Source organism: Oryzias latipes, chromosome 16 (assembly GCF_002234675.1).
Source record: "Oryzias latipes chromosome 16, ASM223467v1".
Classification (NCBI taxonomy): Eukaryota; Metazoa; Chordata; class Actinopteri; order Beloniformes; family Adrianichthyidae; genus Oryzias; species Oryzias latipes.
In genome coordinates this window covers 19,367,572-19,389,411 of record NC_019874.2, presented here as the reverse complement: position 1 = coordinate 19,389,411, position 21,840 = coordinate 19,367,572, and the positions used below count along the sequence as shown (strand labels likewise).

General features: G+C 41.7%; 1 protein-coding gene across 2 annotated transcripts; it reads left to right on the top strand.

The window, feature by feature from the left end:
- The first annotated feature begins 295 nt into the window (after positions 1 to 295).
- lmtk3 (lemur tyrosine kinase 3) lies at positions 296 to 21,735 on the top strand. 2 transcript variants are annotated; one of them, XM_011485360.3, is made up of 16 exons: positions 296 to 690; positions 3,125 to 3,258; positions 3,574 to 3,721; positions 4,379 to 4,452; positions 4,624 to 4,742; positions 5,689 to 5,776; positions 6,494 to 6,642; positions 6,763 to 6,847; positions 6,942 to 7,063; positions 8,262 to 8,411; positions 8,528 to 14,609; positions 14,712 to 14,872; positions 16,037 to 16,164; positions 17,995 to 18,329; positions 18,489 to 18,567; positions 19,979 to 21,735. In XM_011485360.3, exons 1-16 carry the CDS (start codon positions 600 to 602, stop codon positions 20,107 to 20,109), a joined length of 8,076 nt encoding a protein of 2,691 aa, XP_011483662.1. In that variant the 5' UTR covers positions 296 to 599; the 3' UTR covers positions 20,110 to 21,735. The 2 variants fall into 2 exon arrangements, with proteins under 2 accessions (XP_011483662.1, XP_011483661.1); XM_011485359.3 differs by having other exon boundaries at positions 3,125 to 3,273.
- The last annotated feature ends 105 nt before the right edge of the window (positions 21,736 to 21,840 follow it).

The following is a 21,840-nucleotide window of genomic DNA, read 5'->3' as shown; positions in this document are numbered from 1 at the left end:
AATGTGACAACAGGCAGAAGTCCTGGCATGATAACTTAATTCACGGATCGATCGTTTTGATTTAATAATCCGGTGTGAAATCATTCTAAAGCGACCGCTGAGCCTTATTTGACACACTATTAGCTCCCAGTGGGAATATGATGGGCTCTGTGTGTTTTCCAGCTTCAGGATGACCAAGCAGGAGCATGACAATGCGCGCGGTGTCTGTCTGACGTAGACAGGCGGAGGAGACAACACAACCTGCAGATCTGTGATTTACAGGAGGAGGAGGTGGTGGTGGTGGTGGGGAGATTCATAAATAGAAGAAAGCGCGGCTGGTTGTTTTCATCGGAGCCTCACTGCGCGCGGCGCACTGAGGACGCACAATAGAGCATCCTGATCTCCGTGTTTAATTGTGGATTAGAGGTGGAGGGAGGGAGAGCACAACAAGGAAGGCGAGGAGACGCTCTTTCTTATTAGGAGGAGGTGGTGGAGGGGGTAGACGGAGTCAGAGGGAGCCCGGAGACCGTATAGACCGTGGCGGGGACGACGGGAGCAAAGAGGACACCGTCGGATGGTGGTGTTGCTCGGATGGTGGTGTTGCTCCGGACGCGGCGACGATGCGGCCACACTGCTGGGTGATGGTGGCCCTGGCGGGGATCATGTCATACCTCAGCCCGGAGAGAGCCCTCGGAGCCCCGCAGAGGGAAGGTGAGGAGGAGGAGGAGGAGGAGGGGTGGGAGAAACTGTCAGTGATGCTGGAGAAAAGGAGGAGAGAGGAAGAGGGCGAAGTCAGCTTCGAACAGGCCTCCACCTGGGGTGAATAGTCTAATGTAACCCAGTTTGACAGAGCCGAACAGCGATGGATTATTCCTCCATCAGAGGAGCAGCGGGGCTGATGCGCTTCTAGGCCCCGCTCCTGTTTATCTGTGCCGCTCAGCGCTTCTGATTTGCTGCAATCGGGGCCCGGATATCGACGGTATAAAAAACGTAAACAAAAAAACCCAACAATCCTCATTTAGTGTTCACAATAATAATGGGAAAAAAGAATCCGAGCATGGCAGTAGAGATTATTCAACCCAGCATCACCATCGGCATCTTTATTCTGCTCCTCAACCTCACAAGCTGCCAGTGTTGTGCTTGCAGTCATTGTATTGTTTTGATAAGAGCTGCTGGCAACGCAGGCTCGTGGAAAAGAAAAACAGGCCCCCGTGTTCGGGTTCCTATTAATATGCAGTGTCTGTCTGGACATGTGTCTGGGCAAAGATGAAAGAATAGGACTGCTCACAAGTGTGCGCAAGAGATTGGAACCGCGAGTCATGTTGGTGGCGCATGTTTGAAGGGGGACACACAGGGAAGACGGGCCCGTTCAGGACCACACATTTTGCCCTTGTTGTGAAGGTTGCATTACCAGCAATGATTAAAATATATCATTGATCTCTTACCGACTCATTTATTAGAATTTTACGCGCATTGTTGTCTTTATTTATATCACTGCTGACCAGAAGATCTTCTTTTTTATGTTACTTCCAAACCTTCTGACAGACATTTATAGCACAACTTAGTTACAACAGTGGGACAAAAGGAGATGCAAAATGTGTGGCAAGAGATTCTTGGGGGCATATTTAGGCTTCTAAATTATTGATCACACTTCAATATTTATGTATGCAGTGTTTAGAGTATCGTGACTTTGTCAAGGAATGTTTTGTTGAATTTTAATGTGAGACGTGATCAGTGAAACCATGATGTTGTTAGGCTGGACAGCCTTCTAAACATCAACAACGCTCCTCCAGATATTGCCTTTAGAATAAAGCACTACCGCTGAGAGGAAAATAATCCTGTTTTTAACATGTTCTTGTAGCATTTTCCTTATGATGGAGGACATATATTTAGAAAATACAGATTAAAACTGCATTTCTGACCATTTCTTTCTTCGAAGAGTTTTAAGTCAGGAGCGGGCAAAAAAAGGCTGATGGAAAAAGCCTGTTGTTGTGACATGGAAGCTACAGTGGGCGGGACCACAAGCTCCCCACTCCTCTCCATTCCAATGCATCCACTTGCAGACAAATAGATCCATGTATGTCTTAGTTTTCTTCGTCTGCGCTGGGATCTGGCTCAAAACTGTGCGATTGGATAGCCCCAGTATTGGACGCCATTTTTGTTGCACCGAAGATTTGAGGTTGGGTGTGTGAGAGGCTGTAAGCTAGTGCGAAAGTGCAAGAAAATTGATGATAGGAAATGAGGGCAGGCTCACTTTATGCCAGTGGTCCCACCCACTAATCAGAAGCAAGTTTCTAATGAATTATTGCCGCTCTGCGGAAAAACAACGCAGGTTTTTTGATTTAGGCTAAAAAACAGAATAATTCTTATTAAAAGACCACTGGGAAAGTTTTGAAAACATATCAAAAGATGATCAAAGTGGAACTTTCAGGAGCTGACAACATTGTAAAAACATTTTTTTTTTTAAAGTAAATGAAAAAAGAGGACAAAATAAAGGGTATTTAACTAAGCTACCCTGCCCCTTTTCTTTTCTACAGATGGTCCCCTTCCCACACTCGACTACGTTGAGGTACAAATATCAAATATCCCAATCCCTCCCCTTCTCACCTGACTAGTAAACCTTCCTGATTTGATGAATTCTTTTCCAGTTTCCGATCCCTACCTACTTAGTGCTCCTTTTTTTGCCGAAATGATGATTCCAGGCACCCTCCCTTGCTTCATAACTGTTTCCTTATAGTGGAATGCCATTTCTGATATTTACCCCCTTTCCCCATGCTTACTGTCCTTATTGGAATGGTATATTTGTCAGTTTATGAACTATACTTTAGTCTTTTTTTTTCTTCCTATTAGTTATGCAGTCAGTGCTGTTTTCAATCTAAAACCTAGTTTGCTTCTCCTGCTTTGTCTTCCCAAATCCCTGATGCAAACTGTCCATTGGGGTTCTTTGCTGTGTTGGAAGTGTGCAGCTAAAAAACACTCCAATGGTTTCCTTCTGAGCTCAACACCTCTGTTAACAAGATTTTACGCTTCTGTGAAATCTCTATTTGTCTCCTGAAGTGTACATGTGGAGGCGTAAAACCCTTAAATTCCTGCTTTTACTTTTTTTTTTCATTCCTTATATTTTCCCCCCTTTTTTTCTTTCCAGTTTCTCAGACCAGGACTGCATCCCTCTCCCCTCCACCGTATGTTGTCATCCTCATCTCCTGCTCGGGGCTCGTCTCTTTTGTTCTGCTGCTCCTCACCTGCCTGTGCTGTAAGAGAGGAGGAGTGGGGTTCAATGTAAGTCTTCAACATGTAAGAGATTTATTCACCTCTCTGGTTTCTTTATTTTGTCCCACACTATATGCACGTCAACAGAAGTTTTCTTTCATGTGACTCTTTCAATTTCCAAATGTTAAAATGCATATGTAAACATTTAAATAGCCCTTTAAGTCATTGTATTTTTTCATCTGTTGGTGCTTTTATGTGCTTTGTTTTCTTTATATATTTTTCTAAATGTAACCATGCTTTTGTAAGGAAGAAGTTTTATAATCATCTATTTTTGCAAGATTTTAGCTGATTTTCAAACATTGTGTGCTGTTGTGACCCAACCAGGAGTTTGACAATGCAGATGGGGAGGAATGCTCTGGGGGTTCCAGTCCCATCCAGGAGGACAGTCTGTCATCATGTCCCTCCCTGCCTGAGGTCTACACCTTACCAGTCAGGGACAGGTCCAGCTGCCCCGCCCTGCAGGATGGAGCTGGTAATGCACCTGTCACACTCGGTCCATGTCTTCTCGCTCCAGCAAACGAAGACACAAGATTAGATACTGCGTGCACTGAGCTCCCTCACGGTCCGCTGCTTGAACCACTGAAGTGGATCTATTAAAGGTCTCAAACCTCAAGTAGCAGTGGACTCCCTGCTGCCGCTCGGTGAACTGGAAGTTAGAATCTGACAAACGTCTTCTTCAGCAGTTTGGAAATACAATGCTAATAACCTGATCTTACAAGTGAGCTGTTAAAGCCCCATTGAAAAACAAAAAAAGAAGTTTTTCCAAAAAAGATTTTCTTTTGCTATTTAGTCTTTATTATGTTATTTTATACACTTACACTAAATGGAGGTAGTAATATTTGTTTGTTCTTTCGTTTAGGAAATACATGAACTTTTATTGGTACATTGTGGTAACAAAGCTAATCAGTTGATTTAATTATGTGTTTTTATTAACACAAACATAAAAATAGCATCCAGGTGTTTTTTGTTCGTTCCCTGTTATTTTCATGCAATATTTAGCAGATGTTTTTTTTATTTACCAATTTTTTTTAAATGTTTATTTGTTTGTTAGAAGATATAGTGTTTTATATAATAAACAACATAATTGCCCAACATTCAAACTTTAATTCCTATAATCCTTTTTCAACAGACTCAAAATCTCAATGTTTTAAAAGACACACTTTAAACTACCTTCAGGAGATAGGAAATGGCTGGTTTGGTAAGGTAAGAAATCCCTTTTCCCCTCACATAGTACTGTGTTCTCATTTAAAATTTGAACATTTGATTTTCTGATTGTGTGTAAGTGATGATTGTCACTGAGAGGATCTTGAAACTGAGGTTGTATCGCGATCTTCTGGGGACTCTTCCATGGTTTTTGTCTGGGATCTCTTCTAGGTGATCCTGGCTGAAGTGCTGTGTGACTGCAGCTCTTCTCAGGCTGTGGTGAAGGAGCTCCGAGTCAGTGCTAGCCCTCTGGAGCAGAGGAAGTTCCTCGCTGAATCTGAGCCGTACAGGTGCCAATGATTTCTAAAATGTACACTGGTATTTTTAAGAAGCTTTAGCTAAACAATGAGGAATACATTCGCTGGTATTCAAGTGTCTATAAATATTTAATCCAACAATGAAATGAAAGAATGGAAGTGGCTTCAGTAACTGATTTGACAGTGTAGTAATGATCTGGTTGTGTAAATTCTCAGTCAGTTTTAACCATTCGGGTACTTAAGTGTTCAGGAAATTCCTATATACTTTTGGCTTTTAGAACATATAATATTTAGTTCTTATGTTTACTGGAAATTAAAACATCAAATAACTTTTTCAACTAATAATTATAGTTTTTTATATAATTTTAGCATTGTCCAGCTTTTTTTCTTCACAGTTTATAAATTGGGCAGTTGTCATGGGCTACTTTAGCATCGGTTGAAATTATGAACCTTTTTTCAAACTAAATATATTTTTATTTGGCTAATAGAGACAATTTATCAAGTGACTTTTTCTAACTAGTTAATATAGCCTTCATAGAGATGTTTAGGGGGAAAAAAAGTATACATATATGGACTTTCCTGAGGAAATGAAGCAATCAACTGCATTTAATGGGCTTTTTACTACGATAAAGCACTCAGCTGCAACCTAAACTTAAATATTCTAGTTGTAGACCATTTTAGGCTATTTTTTGCACTATTAGTATTTATTTTTTTTGTTCGTTTTGCCTTGTTTAACCTTTCCATCTAATTTGGCATTTACCTCGTAATTAGGTGCAATTATGTCGTACCTTTTTTTAAAGCGCTTTTAAAGCTTTCATATCTTCAGCAAACAGCTTCAGGTTTTTCGCCTTAGGCACGCATTTTCCTTAAAATTCAACCCTCTTGTTGATGTTTAAACACAACTGTTATTGCAGACAAATTAAGAGGATAAATAAGTGGTTTTTAAAGTGACGTAAAATGCTTTTTTTTCCCCCTTAAGGAGCCTCAAACATCCCAACATCCTTCAGTGTTTGGGTCAGTGCAGTGAAAGCATTCCCTTCCTGCTGGTCATGGAGTTCTGTCAACTTGTGAGTATATTTGAGTGGGCGAAGCTGACCTGAAAGTCTTTTAGACTTTCCTAAAAGCCTACTCCTACGAGGATTAAATCTAAGGTGCCTCATATTTTTTTCAAATGATTTCACCTAAAATATAATCTCACGTTAACATTTAATCCCTACTACAAACATCGAATTTATGCTTGACATAAACATTTTGTGATTTCAAATGTTATTGAGAGTTCTCTCCATGATTTAAATCTCCAGTGTTGTGGTCAGTTTGTTTGGCTGCTCTCAGCAGGCCTGATCAGTGATTGATTAAGAAAACCCTGTGAGTGGACCTTCCAGCCAAACAAAGGCTCACACAGATCAATTGAAGCTGCACAGTGGGAGCGGTCCTACATCTTTAGTGTGTTGTTACTGAGAGTGCCTGCACCTTGTCTCATAAAGTCTCTCATTGTCCTTTTATACACATATATTTTAATTTTTCCATATAGGTTTAATTAAATTACCTTCCTGGCAAATGCATTACGTAATGGATAAGATGTCACTTCTGTGGCTTGTTGTTTTGGTATTGTTTCATGAGAAAAAACTATAAAAAGATGCATCTAATCACGAAATATATTAATTTTATGGTTTTGCAGCAGGTTTTGGTGATATTTTTTAAAGAAAAATGCATAATATACTGGAATCATCTGCTCCCATACATACACATGGAGCTCATTTGTTGTTGTTGGGATATAAACACAGGGGGACCTGAAGAGATACCTTCGAGCTCAGCGCAAAGCAGATGGGATGACTCCAGACCTGCCAACCAGGGATCTCTTGACTCTTCAGAGAATGGCTTTTGAGATCACCTTAGGCCTGCTGCACCTTCATGAAAACAACTACATCCACAGGTGAGACATCAAAGTACCTTAGTTCATCAGGAATGCCTTCAAACAAACATCAGTACTTGATCTAAATCAGTTAGCGACTTCTTTTTTGTCTCATCAGAGGTTTTGTGTTTTTCTCTGCAGTGATCTGGCTTTAAGAAACTGTCTTCTGACCTCTGACCTCACTGTCAGGATTGGCGATTATGGTCTATCTCATAACCATTATAAGGTACAATGACCTAGATTTTTATTTTCCTCTGAAAAATATTTTCTCATGTAAATTCCACCATGTTGGTAACTGTTACCCTTGTGTGCACATGGAGGAGGATTATTACCTAACTCCAGACAAACTGTGGATTCCACTGCGCTGGATTGCTCCTGAACTACTGGAGGAATACAGAGGATCCCTCATTGTTACTGACCAAACCAAAACCAGCAATGTGTGGTATGTGTTTAACTTCCTATGTTTTTAGGTGCCAAAATTAATCATCTAATGAACATAGAGTGAAAAACAAACACCAAGTCATAATTTAAATGTAGCATGTACATTGCTGCTTAATCATCTTTAACTATGTTCACACTGGGCATGTGACGGGCATTAAAGAACGTGCATATTTGAATGTGCACTTAGCCCATGGTGTTCACACTGGACAAGCAGAAAGGGGATTTTCCTTCTTTTTGTTATACTACTGTTTACTAGCACATGTACTCACAGTTGGAAGAGGCTTGGTGCGAAATGTTGAAGCGGTTCAAATCTTGTTAACCATGCTCCAGCCTTTTTCTTTTGCAGCTCTATTCCAATATATGTGAGAGTTGGTGTCATTTAATTCCGGCTGGGTACAAACTGCAATTAATAAAGTCTCCTCCATGATCAATTTTCAGGTGGTTGGCACTTCCATGAATTAAAGAGGATGCCATCCATTCGTCACTAGCGCTGATTGGTCAAAGTTTGATCTGGTTTAACTTTCAGCGTACGCTCAATGGACGCGTGAACGCTAGAGTTATCAACATGGGGGCCCGAAACGCATATTTACATAGGCTTTTTTTTTGTGTGTTGCTGAGGGCAGCATTTACTATAGCTTTAGACTTAAAGGAGACACAACTGGTTGGATGAATAAAAAAAAACAGAATTCTTCTGACATCTGGGAAGGTTGTCGTATGTCAAAATGCAGTCAGCCATATTATATATTATTAATATGATTATATTTTCTAGAAGCACATGCAGCCCCTTTGTGGACTGCATGTGCTTCTGGAAAATATAATTATACCATCATGGGTTGTGGCATTTTGACTGTGCTTTAAGCAGGCTAAAGTATTTTCTCATCTATGATTTGAAATTCCACTGGACAGTTTTCCATTTCAGTTGGTGCTATTTTAAGTTAGCCTAGCGCCCACACGTTACATGTGGACAAAACGTTGGTTTTACAGACTATTCATCAGAAGTGTTAGTGAGCCATCTAAGTGGTTTCTAACACTGGATCCTTTGTGTTTTTAATGCAGAGGTGCAAAAAAAACATTTCTTTTAAATCATGAAGCTGTTTTTCCTAATTGAAAATATGTAGTCTGGATCAAATGGGTTTTGAAATGATGTCCAGTAATGACATTTGAGTCATTAGGATGACTCCTTCACTCTTCTGTTTTAGGTCTCTGGGGGTGGTGATATGGGAGCTGTTTGAGTTTGGGGCTCAACCTCACAGACATCTGAGTGACGAAGAGGTGTTGACCTTTGTCATTAGGGAGCGACAAATCACACTGGCACAACCGAGACTCAAATTGTCTCATGCAGATTACTGGTAAGCATTTAATCTGTGATTAATAGTGTCATGATTTATAATGATGTGAATAAAATGAATTAAAACATTTCCCCATAAACACATGAGCTCTTCATTATTTTTCTTTTGTGTTGCAGGTATGAAATCATGCAGTCCTGCTGGCTTCCTCCATCGCAGCGCCCCTCTGTAGCTGAAATATTCCTCCTCCTCTCCTCTCTCCTGGCTGCTGAGCGAAGAGCAGCGAGAGGGAGTGTCGAGGAAGAAGATGAAGAGGATGAAGAGTACGAAGAGGGCAGAGGAAGGAGAGGGGAGAGTGAAGAGTCGTTTGAAAGGCGCTGGGACTTACTCCGTCCTCCTGCCTTACAGAATGCAGCAAACGAGCGGCACAGGGACAGAGAGTACTGCCGGGAGGGCAGAGACAACTCCTACCCACTGCTGGACCCTGTGGGGAACTGTATCACCCCATCCTCGTCTGAGCTGGATGACATCTTGACAGTCACAGAAACCAGCAAAGGGTTGAATTTTGAGTATTTCTGGGAGAAGGCCAATGCCAGAAGAGGATATAAACCTCTTCCTCCTCCCCAGCCAATCCCAACTGTGAACAATAACCACAGACAGTCTTTGGACACTCCCACTGTGGTGCCGGTGATAAGTGCTCGCAGCCCTTCACTCGCTAGCGAGTACTACATCAGACTGGAGGAGCATACTCCTCAAGACAAGTCCCCAACCCTTAAAGGGAAGCCATCTACACGCTCCGACTCAGTCAGCCCTGGAGACGTGGAGCTTGTGGAGATTCGGAGTGGGATGCTGGGAAAAGATCGGGTTCCTTTTTGCTCTTCTCACAAAAGTGGACAGAGTCTGCAGAGGGTCCGGTCGAGTGAGGTTCAGATCCAGGTGCCAAACACAGGCATGGTTGAGTTCAGAGACACTTCCAGCAGAGTGACGGACTTCTCCGTGGTGGATTTAAATGAAGATGAGGATGATGTGGACAAGAAAAATAATTGTGAGAGAAAATACTCGACTTCTCAAGCTCCCGTCCTCCCTCCAAAGCCGCGCTCTATGTCGCTGTCCTCAGCCAACCCCCTTCACTCGCGCCCCCTCCCTGTCCCCCCTCTTGGTTATAGAGGACTTCCTCATTACACCATGAGTGGAAAAATTGAGACGGACCCACTTCATATGAGCTCCTGCCCATCTTCTACCTTTGATCACCTCGGGCTTAATCGACCAAGGCAAACTCTGCCCCCTTCCCCGTCCCTGTCACCCTCCATTCCCCCATCAAGTCATCCAGTTTACCCCCAGCCTTCTCAAGCGTGTCCTCCTCCTCTCCCTCCCCACTCCAAACCCCAACGAATTATCCCCAACTACAACCCAGCTGACATTTACTCAAGATACAGCAAGCCACAAATGCAGAAAACCTGTAGAGACCCGCTATCCTGTGACATGTCTGAGCGAGAGCGTGACATCAGGCCTGCAGCGCCGTTACACACTTTCAGGGAGACCTCTCATTTCCCTTCAAAAGACTTTGACTCTCCTATCCGCAGAGAAAACCCTTTGAGACCCATATACCAAAACCCCAAACACCGCCCTACAAACTCTTTGAATGCAAGACAGTCTTCATCCAGCCCCACCTATTCAGATGAGGACAAATCACCAATCGTGTCCCCTGAGAGAGTTGGCAGTAAAACAACTGTCACTAAGTCCAGTCTCTCTGATGACACGGATCCAGCCACAGCAGAGCTCTTCTCCAGGGGAATGAAAAGAACTCAGTCTCGTCTCGACACTATCCTTCCTGCCATTTGGAGGGAGGATGCTGAACTTCAAGCAGAACTCGTCGCCACAGCCAAGAAATCCCCCATGCATCTTTTTCTGACTGAGATTTCCAGCGTGGCTGAGTCCCATGAGGCCAAGTCAGAGGCTTTATGGGATGGAGAGACAGAGAAAAAAAATGACAAGGACGGATGGGGAAACTTTTCGCTGCCAAACAAAGGGATGCGCCGATCCCAGTCACTGATCACAGAAGTGGGCTCGAACGGACAGCCGTGGATACAAGGCGAGAGGGACGTCACAATCAGTAAGGAACTCCAGAATGATCTTTTTCTCACTGAAATCGACACTGGAAAGATGGATATAGGAGGATCAGACAGTGATCCTGTAAAATACCTCTATCCTGCAGGATCCAGGTTGCAGCCTCATGGTTCAGGTCTCCCCTCATACACAGAAGCTGAGGAAGACTACTCGAAAGGCATGCGAAGATCCCGCTCCCTTTTGTCCGATTTCACAGTAGAGAATCAAAACTCAGAAGTACCTTTGACTTCAAAGCCACCACAGAAAACTGAAATGACTAGGGAGGAGTTTCTAAAAGAAATCCATTCAGCGGAGACCTTTCTAACTGAAATTATATCAAGGCAAAACGTTTGCGCAAACAAGAAGGAAGCAGATCCTTCTTACTCCCCTACTCCATTGTCTCCTGAATACGAATCTATATGCATAGACCCAAACTCAGCTCAGACCATCACATTCCAGTTGGAGAGCTCCATACGAGCATCCAACAAAGGTAAAGATGACACACCAACGGAGGCTATCTATGCCCAAGTAACCAAGCGCGCCAAGAAGAGTGAGATAAAGGTTTCCATTAGACCAGAGATCCCCGTTCTCCACATAGGATCCACTAAGCACCAACTAAACACAGACAGTTTGGGGAACAATGCTGACCACTGCCAGTCTGGTGGGTTTGTGTTTTCAGAAATCATGCCCAAAAATGGTTTATTACACAACCAAGAGTTTGAGGGTCAGAGAGACGAGGAGGAGTGTTCAGATGGCCCAGCCTTACCTGCCAGAGGAGAGAAAATAGACCTGTCGAATCTCTCTCCTTCTGAATCCACTGAGAGTGGAACAGAGCCTATCACTGTGATACTGCGTGGGAACAAATTAGACATGACAAACAAATGCAAGAATGCTGCTGGAATAGGAAATGGGGAGATCACAAAGGAGAAACTCCCAGTCAGCCCCCATGAGAAAGGAGATCAACCAGAGAGGTCTGATTCCATGTCAGTTAACCTAAAAAAAACTGATGATTTAAAAAGCTTTAAAAGTGTCCATGCTTGTGATAATAGCAGCTTTGTAGACACAAATATAGAAAATTCCTGTTGGGGCAATGACAGTGGTCAAGACAAACCCTGTTATGTCATGCAAGGGATGCCCAGTCCTACAGCCACTCCATCCACTCCAGAATGGGACCCATCTTCTGATGGGTCCCTCATCACCCCCACTGACTCAGGCCTGTCCCCTATGACCTCCAGCTCAGCTGACTGCCTCACACCCAGTGACTCTTGGACGGCAGGTGGAGGAGTTGGAATCGGCGGGTGGCGAGCTCTAGGAAGTGACATGCCACATCGAGACTCTGCCTATTTCTCAGATAGTGACTGGGAGGGAGATGGGATGAACAGGAGGAGCAGTGATGGACTTATCAGCTCCAGACCGAGCAGCAGTCGGGGGGGCGAGAGGGGAATACTGACGGGAATAGAGGAAAAAACTGAAGAGGAGGGAGAGCTGAGAGAGAAAAGCCCTTTAAACAATTGTTTACACAAAACACAAACTGGAGGAGGAGAAACAGTTGAGATTTGCAACAGGATGGAGGAAATCCGTCAGAAAATCCCAGACATGGACAATTGTAAAGATCTTCTTAACAGAGGGCTGGGGTCTACACAGAGAAACCATTCAGACGTGTTTCCCAATGAAAGATCGGTGCTTCTGTGTGTTGAACCTGATGTAAAGGGCTGTGCTAACCTAACAGATAGGCTATTTAAAATAATAGACCATGAACCACTGAAAGGACTTGTGATAGACAGCTCCCGGACAGTTGGTGTGAATTACACCAAGATGGATTGCAACTATCAGGACTCCAACCAGAGCAATTTGAGTTTACATTCCAAGAGTTCTGCTGGGACGTGTGATCTGGTGAATTTTGTGCCTGATGTCCAGTCAGAAGATACGTTTAGGCAGAACAACGAAGACTATAACAGTGTTAAAAACACAAACAATGATCCGACTCAAGCAAAGTCCCTGAAATCTGAACAGACAGCTAAGGAAGCAAAATTTCCGTCTAAAAGTGGCAGCATAGAGTTCTGCGTATCCGATCTAAGTGAAATTCCATCCAGTAATGATGCCAGTATGTCAGAAACCCAGCTAAGATGTGAGGGAAAGCTGCTTGGTAATGAAGTAAATGGTCTTACGTGTCTGTGTTCAAAGCAGGATGTTGAAGAGCCTGTGAGATGTGTGGAGGGGGATAGTCTGGACCATAGTGAGCTGGGTCTGAGTCTGAATCCTCACAGCTCCAATGCCAGAGATGATGAGGAGATCTCAATGGAGGCAGACATGCACCAAGCTTCTGCAGAGCTGAGAATCAGCCTGAAGGAAAATTCGCCCCTGGTCAGAGAAGAAAGCACAGTTCCCTGTGCTGACACAGTGGATGACAGCTCCTGTGAGAGGCTGGATGTGATGACTGAAGAGTTGTGGAGTGGTCTAGAGGAGAATGATGAGAGACCTGAATCTGGAGCGGTTAGGGGTGAGCTTGATTGCCATCGCCTGTCCAGAGACACGCATTTGTGGCCTGATGAGAATGATCAGTGGGCCTCTCCGGAGAAAAGGTGCCAAGAAGTTGAGCTGAGATCAGAGTTTTCCTCTGGGCTAAGTCACGCAGCTTGGAAAGTGGGGGAGAGGCTTGCTGGGGGCCGGGAGTTCTGGGAGACTGAAGAAAATGATGAACTTGCTGGTAGTGAACCTCACCCTGCTGTTATGAAAGGCTGTGAAGAAACCTGGCCCAATGAAGCCCAAGGCAACACATGGAACTCAAAAGCTACCGAAAACCAGCCGGCATCAGCTGAAATACAACAAGAAGAAAATATGGAGAACCTCGAGGACATTGAAAGTTTAAAAAACAATTGGCAAAGAGACATCTCAAAGGTTGAAACAGAAAATAGAGAAATTCCAGAGGATGAGACTTCGGTTCAAAGAGATAGTCAGATTTCCTCATATGCAGAATCAGTGAGGAGCAAAGGTCAACCTACGGAGACAGAAGAGAACCAGAATTTTAACCGATCGTCTTCCAATCAATTATGCAGCATAAACAAAGAGGATGAGACATCCTCTGCCCACGCTTTAAGAGAAGCAGGTTTGATTTGTGAAAATTACTTAAGTCTGGGTTCAGAAAACAAAAGTTTTGATGTATTTAAAGATCCTCCTGTAAACTTGTCAGACCTGGAAACTGATGAACCAGGTTTGGATTTGGAAGCTGATGAAATAATACCTGAAGAGGCTTCAATTCAATTCAGTCTCATTGAAACACAGGAGGAAGGAAGTCAGCCATGTTCAGAGGTAGACAACTTTAGCTCTGTGGATTTTCCCAGTCCTCCACCAAGCATAGACCTCAACCTGCAAGATGATAAACTGGAGAGCCTAGATGATTCCTTTCCTAGTCCACCACCATCTGTTATAGAGGGAAAGGACTTTATGAGCCACATGTATCTTGAAGACTTTATTGCCGATGCTGGGACAGAGTCATATATCTGCCCAGTTAACAACACAAATGAATTAGAAGCGTCTCTGGAAGACTTAACACCAGCCACAACTCAGTGTAAAGGGATTTCAGCCAATCTGAATCCCCCTTCTGTGCAAATAACACTGGCAGATGACAGTAATCTTCTACCCAGTGCTGAAAGTCAGGGTGGACATCATAACATTTCCCCAAAAAATAATTCTTCAAACCAGGATCCTCTAAAAAACATCCCACGGCTGTTGATTTCTGAGTGGAAAGATCTGGACGAAGAGCTTCTGGAAGATTTTGAAAAACTAGAGCAACTGTGTTGCATCTCTGGGGATGAGGAGGAAACTCTGGGGGAGATTTTTTTGGGAGATCTGGAGCTTTTTGGGTCTTTGAAGAAAACTCCTGAACAAAAGGATAACAGTGCAGGAGGTCAGGATGCAGGTGAAATGTGCCTGCCTTCTACTCTTGATGACAGCGGGAGGGAAAAGATGAATTTAAATGAGGTCAGAATTCCTGACGACTCAGATGGACGCTTTGAGGCAGCCAGGAAACAGGATCCTCTGGATGTTGAGTGTCCACCTGTGGATGGAAAGGATGGGGAGAGACCAGCAGGCCCTGAGGTGAAGGACCAGGGATCTCTTTCCAAAATGACAACAAAAAATGGCTTAAGGATGCAGGTGAGCATGTTTACTTGCAGTTTTCTGCAACAGCAGCATCGTTTTCTTGTACAGACAGAGCCAGTTCACCCAGCTCTCATCCACCTCGCTGATCTTCTTTAGGTGTGTGAGGAGAGGTTACAGTTTTCCCTCAGTGAAAACGTGAAAACAAATGTCCTGTGGGGGTCGGCCGTAAAAGAGACAGTTATGCTCGGGACCCGTTGGGACCAAGAGGAAGAAAGCAGTGAGCTAATGTCCGTGAGAGACCAAGAAGAGGATGAGAGGTATGAAAGCTTAAAATGAAAGACTTTCACTGAGTTATCAACCTTGCAGGAATCACTAAAAGCTCGTGCACATAGTCCTCATGACAGAGAAACATCAGAAACGTGTAAGATGGTGCTTTTACAGCTCGTCTCTGCAGTTTGACGCCTGTGAAAATTTTTTATTTAGTTAGCAAAGAATTATTGGATTATGGCAGAGGCCTGCAACCTTAAAGAGCCATTTGGGCCTGTTGCTCACTGATCAAAACTCTGCAGGAGCAGTGAAGCTCTACATCAACCCTTTAAAAACATAAAACACTGTATTTATTTGTTTTTTAATACTATGCTATGTTTTTATACTGTAGTTTTTTAATATTTTAAATCACAAAATACAGTTTTACATCTTAATAATCAATATTTAGCATTTATAGCGCAATTTATGTTCCTTTTGTAATAAAATGCACTCTTTGTCTGATATGGTTCTACTGCTGATGCGACATCATTTGTTCAATTAGAATATTTTTTTCAATTTTATTACTTTGTTGTGTCATCACTGTGGAATCATGTATAGGATATCTTAAATTCTTTGCACTTTCTCTCGGAACTGAACAACCCGAGATAAGAATATAAGCTAAAAAGGTAGTCTAATAATAAACAGAGCTAGCATTGGATCACAATTTTTAATGCTTTTTAAGGCTTAGAATGTGAAATTTGTGCCTCATGATTGCTGTCATGTCAGCATCCGTATAAAAAAACACAAGTTGTAATTACCTTATAGGTTTTATTTATTTATTGCTTTCACTGCATGTAAGATCCAATTAGATTTGTAGCTTAGGGTAATAAGATTAAAGTCTGCACATGCAAAGATTTTGCATACATTTTTTTTATTAGTATTTTTCAGCTTTCTTTAGTTGTCCTAAAATCACAAAGTTTTATTAAACGTCAACCAAAGCTTTTGTTTTTCCTACAAGTTTTGATGAAATCAATCTTTATGAGCACATTTCATTTCTGGTAACACAAAGTGTCATAAAAGCCTTTGATTACACAACAAGGCAGTCCAGCCAGGATCTTGAACTTGAAACTACACAAAACTATGCAAAAAAAAACTTTTTTTAACCAAAACATGGTAACCCTTTCTTCAGGGGAAGTGGATTTTTTAATTATTATTTAATCTTTGTCTTTTTTTAGTCAAGAGAATCTTGAGGCTGTCCTTAGCAACCAGCCACCTGAACAATCTGAAATCTCCTCATCTGAGCCTGTTCTGGAACAAGCTGACATCATCATATCTAAGCCCACCACAAACCAGGCGATGAAAGGTAACGTCTTGTTGCAACTCAACTCTAATGTTTCAATATTTTTCTATTTAGTAATACCAGCTTATAAAAATTTCACATTTTTGGATTTCCCTCTCCTTTTAAGAATGTGAACTAACCCCACCCAGCAGTCTGTGTATTTTTTAATTTAAAAATAATTGGGCAGATATTTACAGAGTTTTGTGGTGCAGCTGGATTTCATGCATGATAACTACAGCCACATTTACTGTCAGTTCAACTACTTCTACCTTTACCACTAACTAAATTAGCCATCATTTAAGGCTACAACAGCTTGTAGACAAGACACCTCATCTTTTGTAAATGTTGAATGTTCAACATTTATGAGTAAACAGTTGACTGACTTATAAAAAAGACTGGAGAAACGGACTTCTTGGGTTATTTTTTTGTCAGACACAGTTTGTGTTTTTTCATATACCTGACATGTTTCGGCGGATTCCCTTCCGCCTTCATTAGGTCAGATGGTTGTGACTGAACTTTGACAAGCGACTCTGCCCCTTGATGTCCGTTTGCTGCTGGAGGATGTTGCTCAAGGTATGCGAGAGCATGAAGGCCCCTTCATCCCGGTTCATGGGCGTGTGGGCTCGCTTTCGGATCTTTACCGCCTCCATGATCCATCTGCGGTGTCTGTTGTCTTCATGGACGATACGGGACAAATCACGCGCACAGAAAATAGGAACATAAAAATAGAAATGTATAGGAAACCAACTTACACAGACCAATATTTATTATGGACATCAGAACATCCTTCCACTCACAAAATATCCGTAGTACGCACTTTATTTGAACGCGCAGAACTGGTAATGGATGGCGAGGACAAAAAAGAAGAGCAGAAACAAATACAAAACGCACAAACCAGGAGTCAGTATCCTCAATGGGCCATAAAAAAGGGACAAAAACAGGTGGAGCAGAGGAAATACAAAGAAACAGAGAAGAGGAAATGGACAAAGAAGACAAAAAAAAAGGAATGGTCACATTACCATACATCAGAGGAGTAACAGAACGCAACCAAAGGGCCATGCAAACACATCACATTAGCACCCCAGTTAAACAGCATAAAAAACTACCGCAACTACTGGTTCACCCAAAAGACAAGATTGAGCAAAACAAAAAATGCTATGTCATTTATGAAATCCCATGTCACACCTGCAATAAAACATACATTGGAGAAACAGGACGCACCTTCATCGCAAGAAAAACATAACATGAAAAAGAATGCGAAAGGGAAACAAAGAAAATACTAACAAGAGCAAGATGACAACAGGCAGTTCAAGAAAACATGAAATCAGCCTTAACGGACCACTGCAAGCACGAAAACCGCATCATGGACTGGGAAAAGGCCAAAGTCCTTTGCACTGAAGACAACAGACACCGCAGATGGATCATGGAGGCGTTGGAGATCCGAAAGCGCGCCCACACGTCCATGAACCGGGATGAAGGGGCCTTCATGCTCTCGCATACCTGGAGCAACATCCTCCAGCAGCAAACTGACAACAAGGGGCGGAGTCGCTTGTCAAAGTTTGACAGGTGACTCCGCCTCAATAACAACCATCTGTCTGTACAGACGTCACTCTGATGAAGGCGGAAGTGATTCCGCCGAAACATGTCAGGTGTGTGAAAAAACACAAACCGTGTCTGATAAAAAATATAACCCAAGAAGTCGGTTAATCTTATAGACACAATGAACTTTATTGAATTAATACTTGAGAAAGTCTTGCAGAAATACAACAATGCAGACTCATTTTTTTCTTCATCACCAAACTCTTCTTTTGTGCTTTTTTTTTTCTTTCATCTTCTTTCCTCCCTGTTTCACAGCAAAGCTAGCACGCTTGTCTCTCGCCCTCCCTCCTCTGGCTCTGAGTCTTCCCCTCACCTCGGCCACTAAAGGAGGATTTGGGAATGGCCCGATTGGGAACCGCATTGGAAGACGAAGAGGTCTGTTGCAAGGAAGTGACCCCGAAGAGGAGGAGGACGAAGAGCAGGAGGACGAAAGCTCCCGCAGGGTGATTGTTGTTACAGAGACGGACGTGGACAAACGTGTCGGTCTGAGAAGTCTGCTGAAATCACCCAAGGAGTCAATGGACAGAGAAAGGGACAGAGGGAGAAATGTGTCCTTCTTTGATGATGTCACAATTTATCATTTTGACCAGGTAGTTGCTTATCACCAGTTTTATTTTTATTTGTGATAATTAAATTATTTTATAACCACAGAAAAGAAAAGAAAATGTTGCTTTTCACTATAGAAATGAAACACAAATGATCCATGTTTGGCTTTTAATCTCTGCTCTTTTTCTTTTTATTTACAACAGGAAACTCCAACTAACAAGTTAGGCACTTCAACACCTACAGGTCCAGTCACTGTCAAAAGCAGCAAGCTGAATTTGCACGGTGAGTTCTTGAACTTCAAACAGTATCAGTCATCTCAGACACACCTGTCCATTCGTTTGACTGGACAGGTGTGTCTTTATGAGGTTTCTTTATTGAGAAACCTCATAAAGACACACCATTGACTGTAGATGAGAACTAGACTGATTGAATGCTCCCACCTCTTGTTCCAAACAGGAAGTTTTTTAAGTTATAAACTGACCAATCAGATGCTGTAAGAAAAGTATGTGGTCTTAGGTCTCACATTAGAAATGTTGCATTGACAGATGTATGTATCCCACTTTTAAGTGGAATTCCAACAAGCTCACTCTGATTAGTGACAGTGGTTGCCATAGAAATGTTGACCCAGACCGACTTGGACCAATCCCTGCTTATTGACGTTGTCTGGCTCCAATATGGTGGCGCCTGTGTTGCAAAAAATGAACAACTAAATTGACTTCATTTGGTGGGAGCTGGAGGTTTCTATGGGTGATGTCACACTCACTGAGTCCAGTTCTCATAAAGTCAATGGTGTGCCATTTTGAGGTTTATCAGCTGTTTTGTCTTAGGATCAATAAAAGCAATTTGTCACAAACGTCGATAATGACACTGAACAGGTTATAAAATATTAGTCATGTTACTGATATGCCTCAGGATAGAATAAATATCGACATAATCATTACAGATCTATTTCAGACAGCAGAATTCTTCTTCTTCAGTATCAGTTTGTTTCCATCTGGAGCTGATTGCTGATGTCCTAGTTTCATCCCACTGAAATGAGAAATCTTCCATCCCTTTCTCTAAAACTGCAGCCAGAATTAATCTCATAATTGTCCCTCTTGACTCTGTGACATGTGGAGCTGAGAGGGGGGCATTAATCCTCTGCTCAACAATGCAAGTCCTAAGCTTCTATTCCCACATTTTATGCAGCGTGCTTGACTTTCACTCTCCATCTTGTACGCTCACCTCGTTTCAAGGGCATCAGGAAAGTTCAGAATTTCCTTATGCGCTAACAGACACACCAAATTTAGATAGTTCCTTTTCATTCTGAGCCTTTTGTGTCATAATTTTAAAGATCAAAAAAGGGCTATGTTGTCTTTGAGTTATTTTTAGCAAAAAAACTATCTTGCTTCTCTATAGTGTATTAATAGATGTTTTTTATTTTCTGTTTTTTCCTTGTTTTTTACCAAAATCTGCTGTCTAAGGTAGCACAGTGGAACATTTCTCCTGAAATCAGACCCATTACATGGACTTCATTCATAATCCTGAATAGCTGCTAGCAATATTGGTTGTTGTAGTGAAGTTCAAATAAACGTTGACTTTGCTCACAAAACTCACGTCTGTTTGCCAGCGGCCTGGATTTCAGTAATCTCTCCGTCTGTGTGGTTTTCCTCCTGTGATACTCGTAATATCTCATTGTTTTTGTCTGCATCAGGGGTAAACAAAAGCAAAGAGGCGAAAAGAAAAGAGGATTCGTCAATCAAGCCACGGTCCCCCGTAGGGGCCAGTCCGGGGACTTCATCACGCTTCACTGTCAGCCCCGCAGACGACCCACACTTAGTGTGATCATGAGCGGAAGCTTCTTGGACTGGCCAGTAATTGACCCACGAACCAGCTGCTTACCCAGAGGATATTTTTTTATCAAATAAGCAACTGGAAGAATGAGACTCTGGTTCTAAAAGCTGGATTGATTCCAGGTTTTACCAGCGACAGGATTTTGTATGAGAGGGGTTTGCTGAGCTCCTGCCTGCCACTGTTTACAGAGTTTATTCACAGCTTTTGGCTACAAAGGTCTTTGGAAATGGCAGCATATGGAAATGCTGGGAGGAGAGGAACCCTGGGCTTTGTAAAATCTAAAACAAATTTGACAGCTATGCAGTGGGAGTCTTGCTGTGTACCAGCTTACCTTCTCTTTTCCTGCTTCATTCAGTTGTGTTAGGTCCCTGTTGTTGAAAGGGATGCACTTTCTTTAGGAATTCATCTGTCAATGTAAATGCTTGGATTCTAGTCTAATCTTTACTGAGGAGGTTTTTCATTGCAGTCAATTGTTCTTATAGACAGCAGTTTGAAAAAAAAACGTCTGGACTCCGGTATCTGAGGTTATCTCTTAACCTTTGTACAAATATCATAATACAGGTGTATACAATATCTTTTTTTTTTTTAGCTTTTACTTTTAGGTGTATTCTTAGACTGCACGAATTATTAAAGAAGTTCTGTCTGGGTTGTTTTTTTTCCCTGCAAATTCCAGTATTTATTCCAATGTTTAATTATTTAGGTAAACATATTTATTTATTTACTTATTTATTTGTTTGTTTATTCTTATCTATTTATTTGGTGCTTTTAGCAAACAGGAATTTAGGTTTAATTTGGGACAAGATACATTAAAGGTATACCTTGTCTAAGCTCTCCATGACAAATAAAATATTTTCCCAAAACGTCTTAATTGCTGGAAAAAAGAACTATTTTGTATAATTTTACTTGTTAATACTTGCCAATCTGTACTGTACTGAATTATGTCTTGTAATGTTTCCTTATTTTCATGTTTATATTATTAGCAGTCTTGTCATTCTTTATCTTGTTTAATGACCGTTTATGTAGCTTAGCATGACAGAACAGTTGCTCATCAGTAAATAAGACCATTTGCTTGTGTATTTGTTAATTTATTTCATTTTCTACTAATAGCCATCAATCATGCAGCTGAGGTCCAACTAGTCCATTTGTTTAGTCTGTTTAAATGTTGGTTTAAAATTGTATTGTTTAAAAACTGGGTTTCAAAGGGGAGGATGTACAATAAAAACTACAAAATGTGAGCCTCTTATCCAATACGGGTCATGTCCCAGTCATTGTTCATTCGTTCAAATACCTCACCAATTTGTTGCAAGGGCAGGGTCCTTTCTGAGTCCCTATATTGTGTCAATTAGAAGTAATATTTAAATATGTTCTACTGAAAGCAGAAGTCAGTTACAGAATAAAATGTATAAAATAGAACAGTTAATAAATATAAGTCTAATAAAGTGGGAAACCACAATTGGTCAAAGCATAAACGTCCATTGATAAAGAATTTGTGGCCCATTGTTTTGTGAATGAAATTTTGATTGTAAAGGTAATTGTCTTATTTCTATAAAGTTTTTGTGTGCTATGGTGAAGTATCATAATTTATTAAAATTGTTGTAAAAAAAAAAAAAAAAAAAAGTTAACCAAACTCTAGTTTCCTGAATGCAAGACTGGTACTTTGCTGCCATGTATGTATTATATTTTGTGTGTAAATATTTTAAAACGCAATTTAAATATAAAATG

Bases quoted from the DNA above. Each gene is read 5' to 3' on its own strand.
- lmtk3 (XM_011485359.3), top strand. From the start codon at position 600: ATGCGGCCACACTGCTGGGTGATGGTGGCCCTGGCGGGGATCATGTCA. The intron at 6,643-6,762 runs GTGAGACATCAA...TTTTCTCTGCAG, and splicing joins GAAAACAACTACATCCACAG to TGATCTGGCTTTAAGAAACT. The intron at 16,165-17,994 runs GTAACGTCTTGT...CCTGTTTCACAG, and splicing joins CACAAACCAGGCGATGAAAG to CAAAGCTAGCACGCTTGTCT.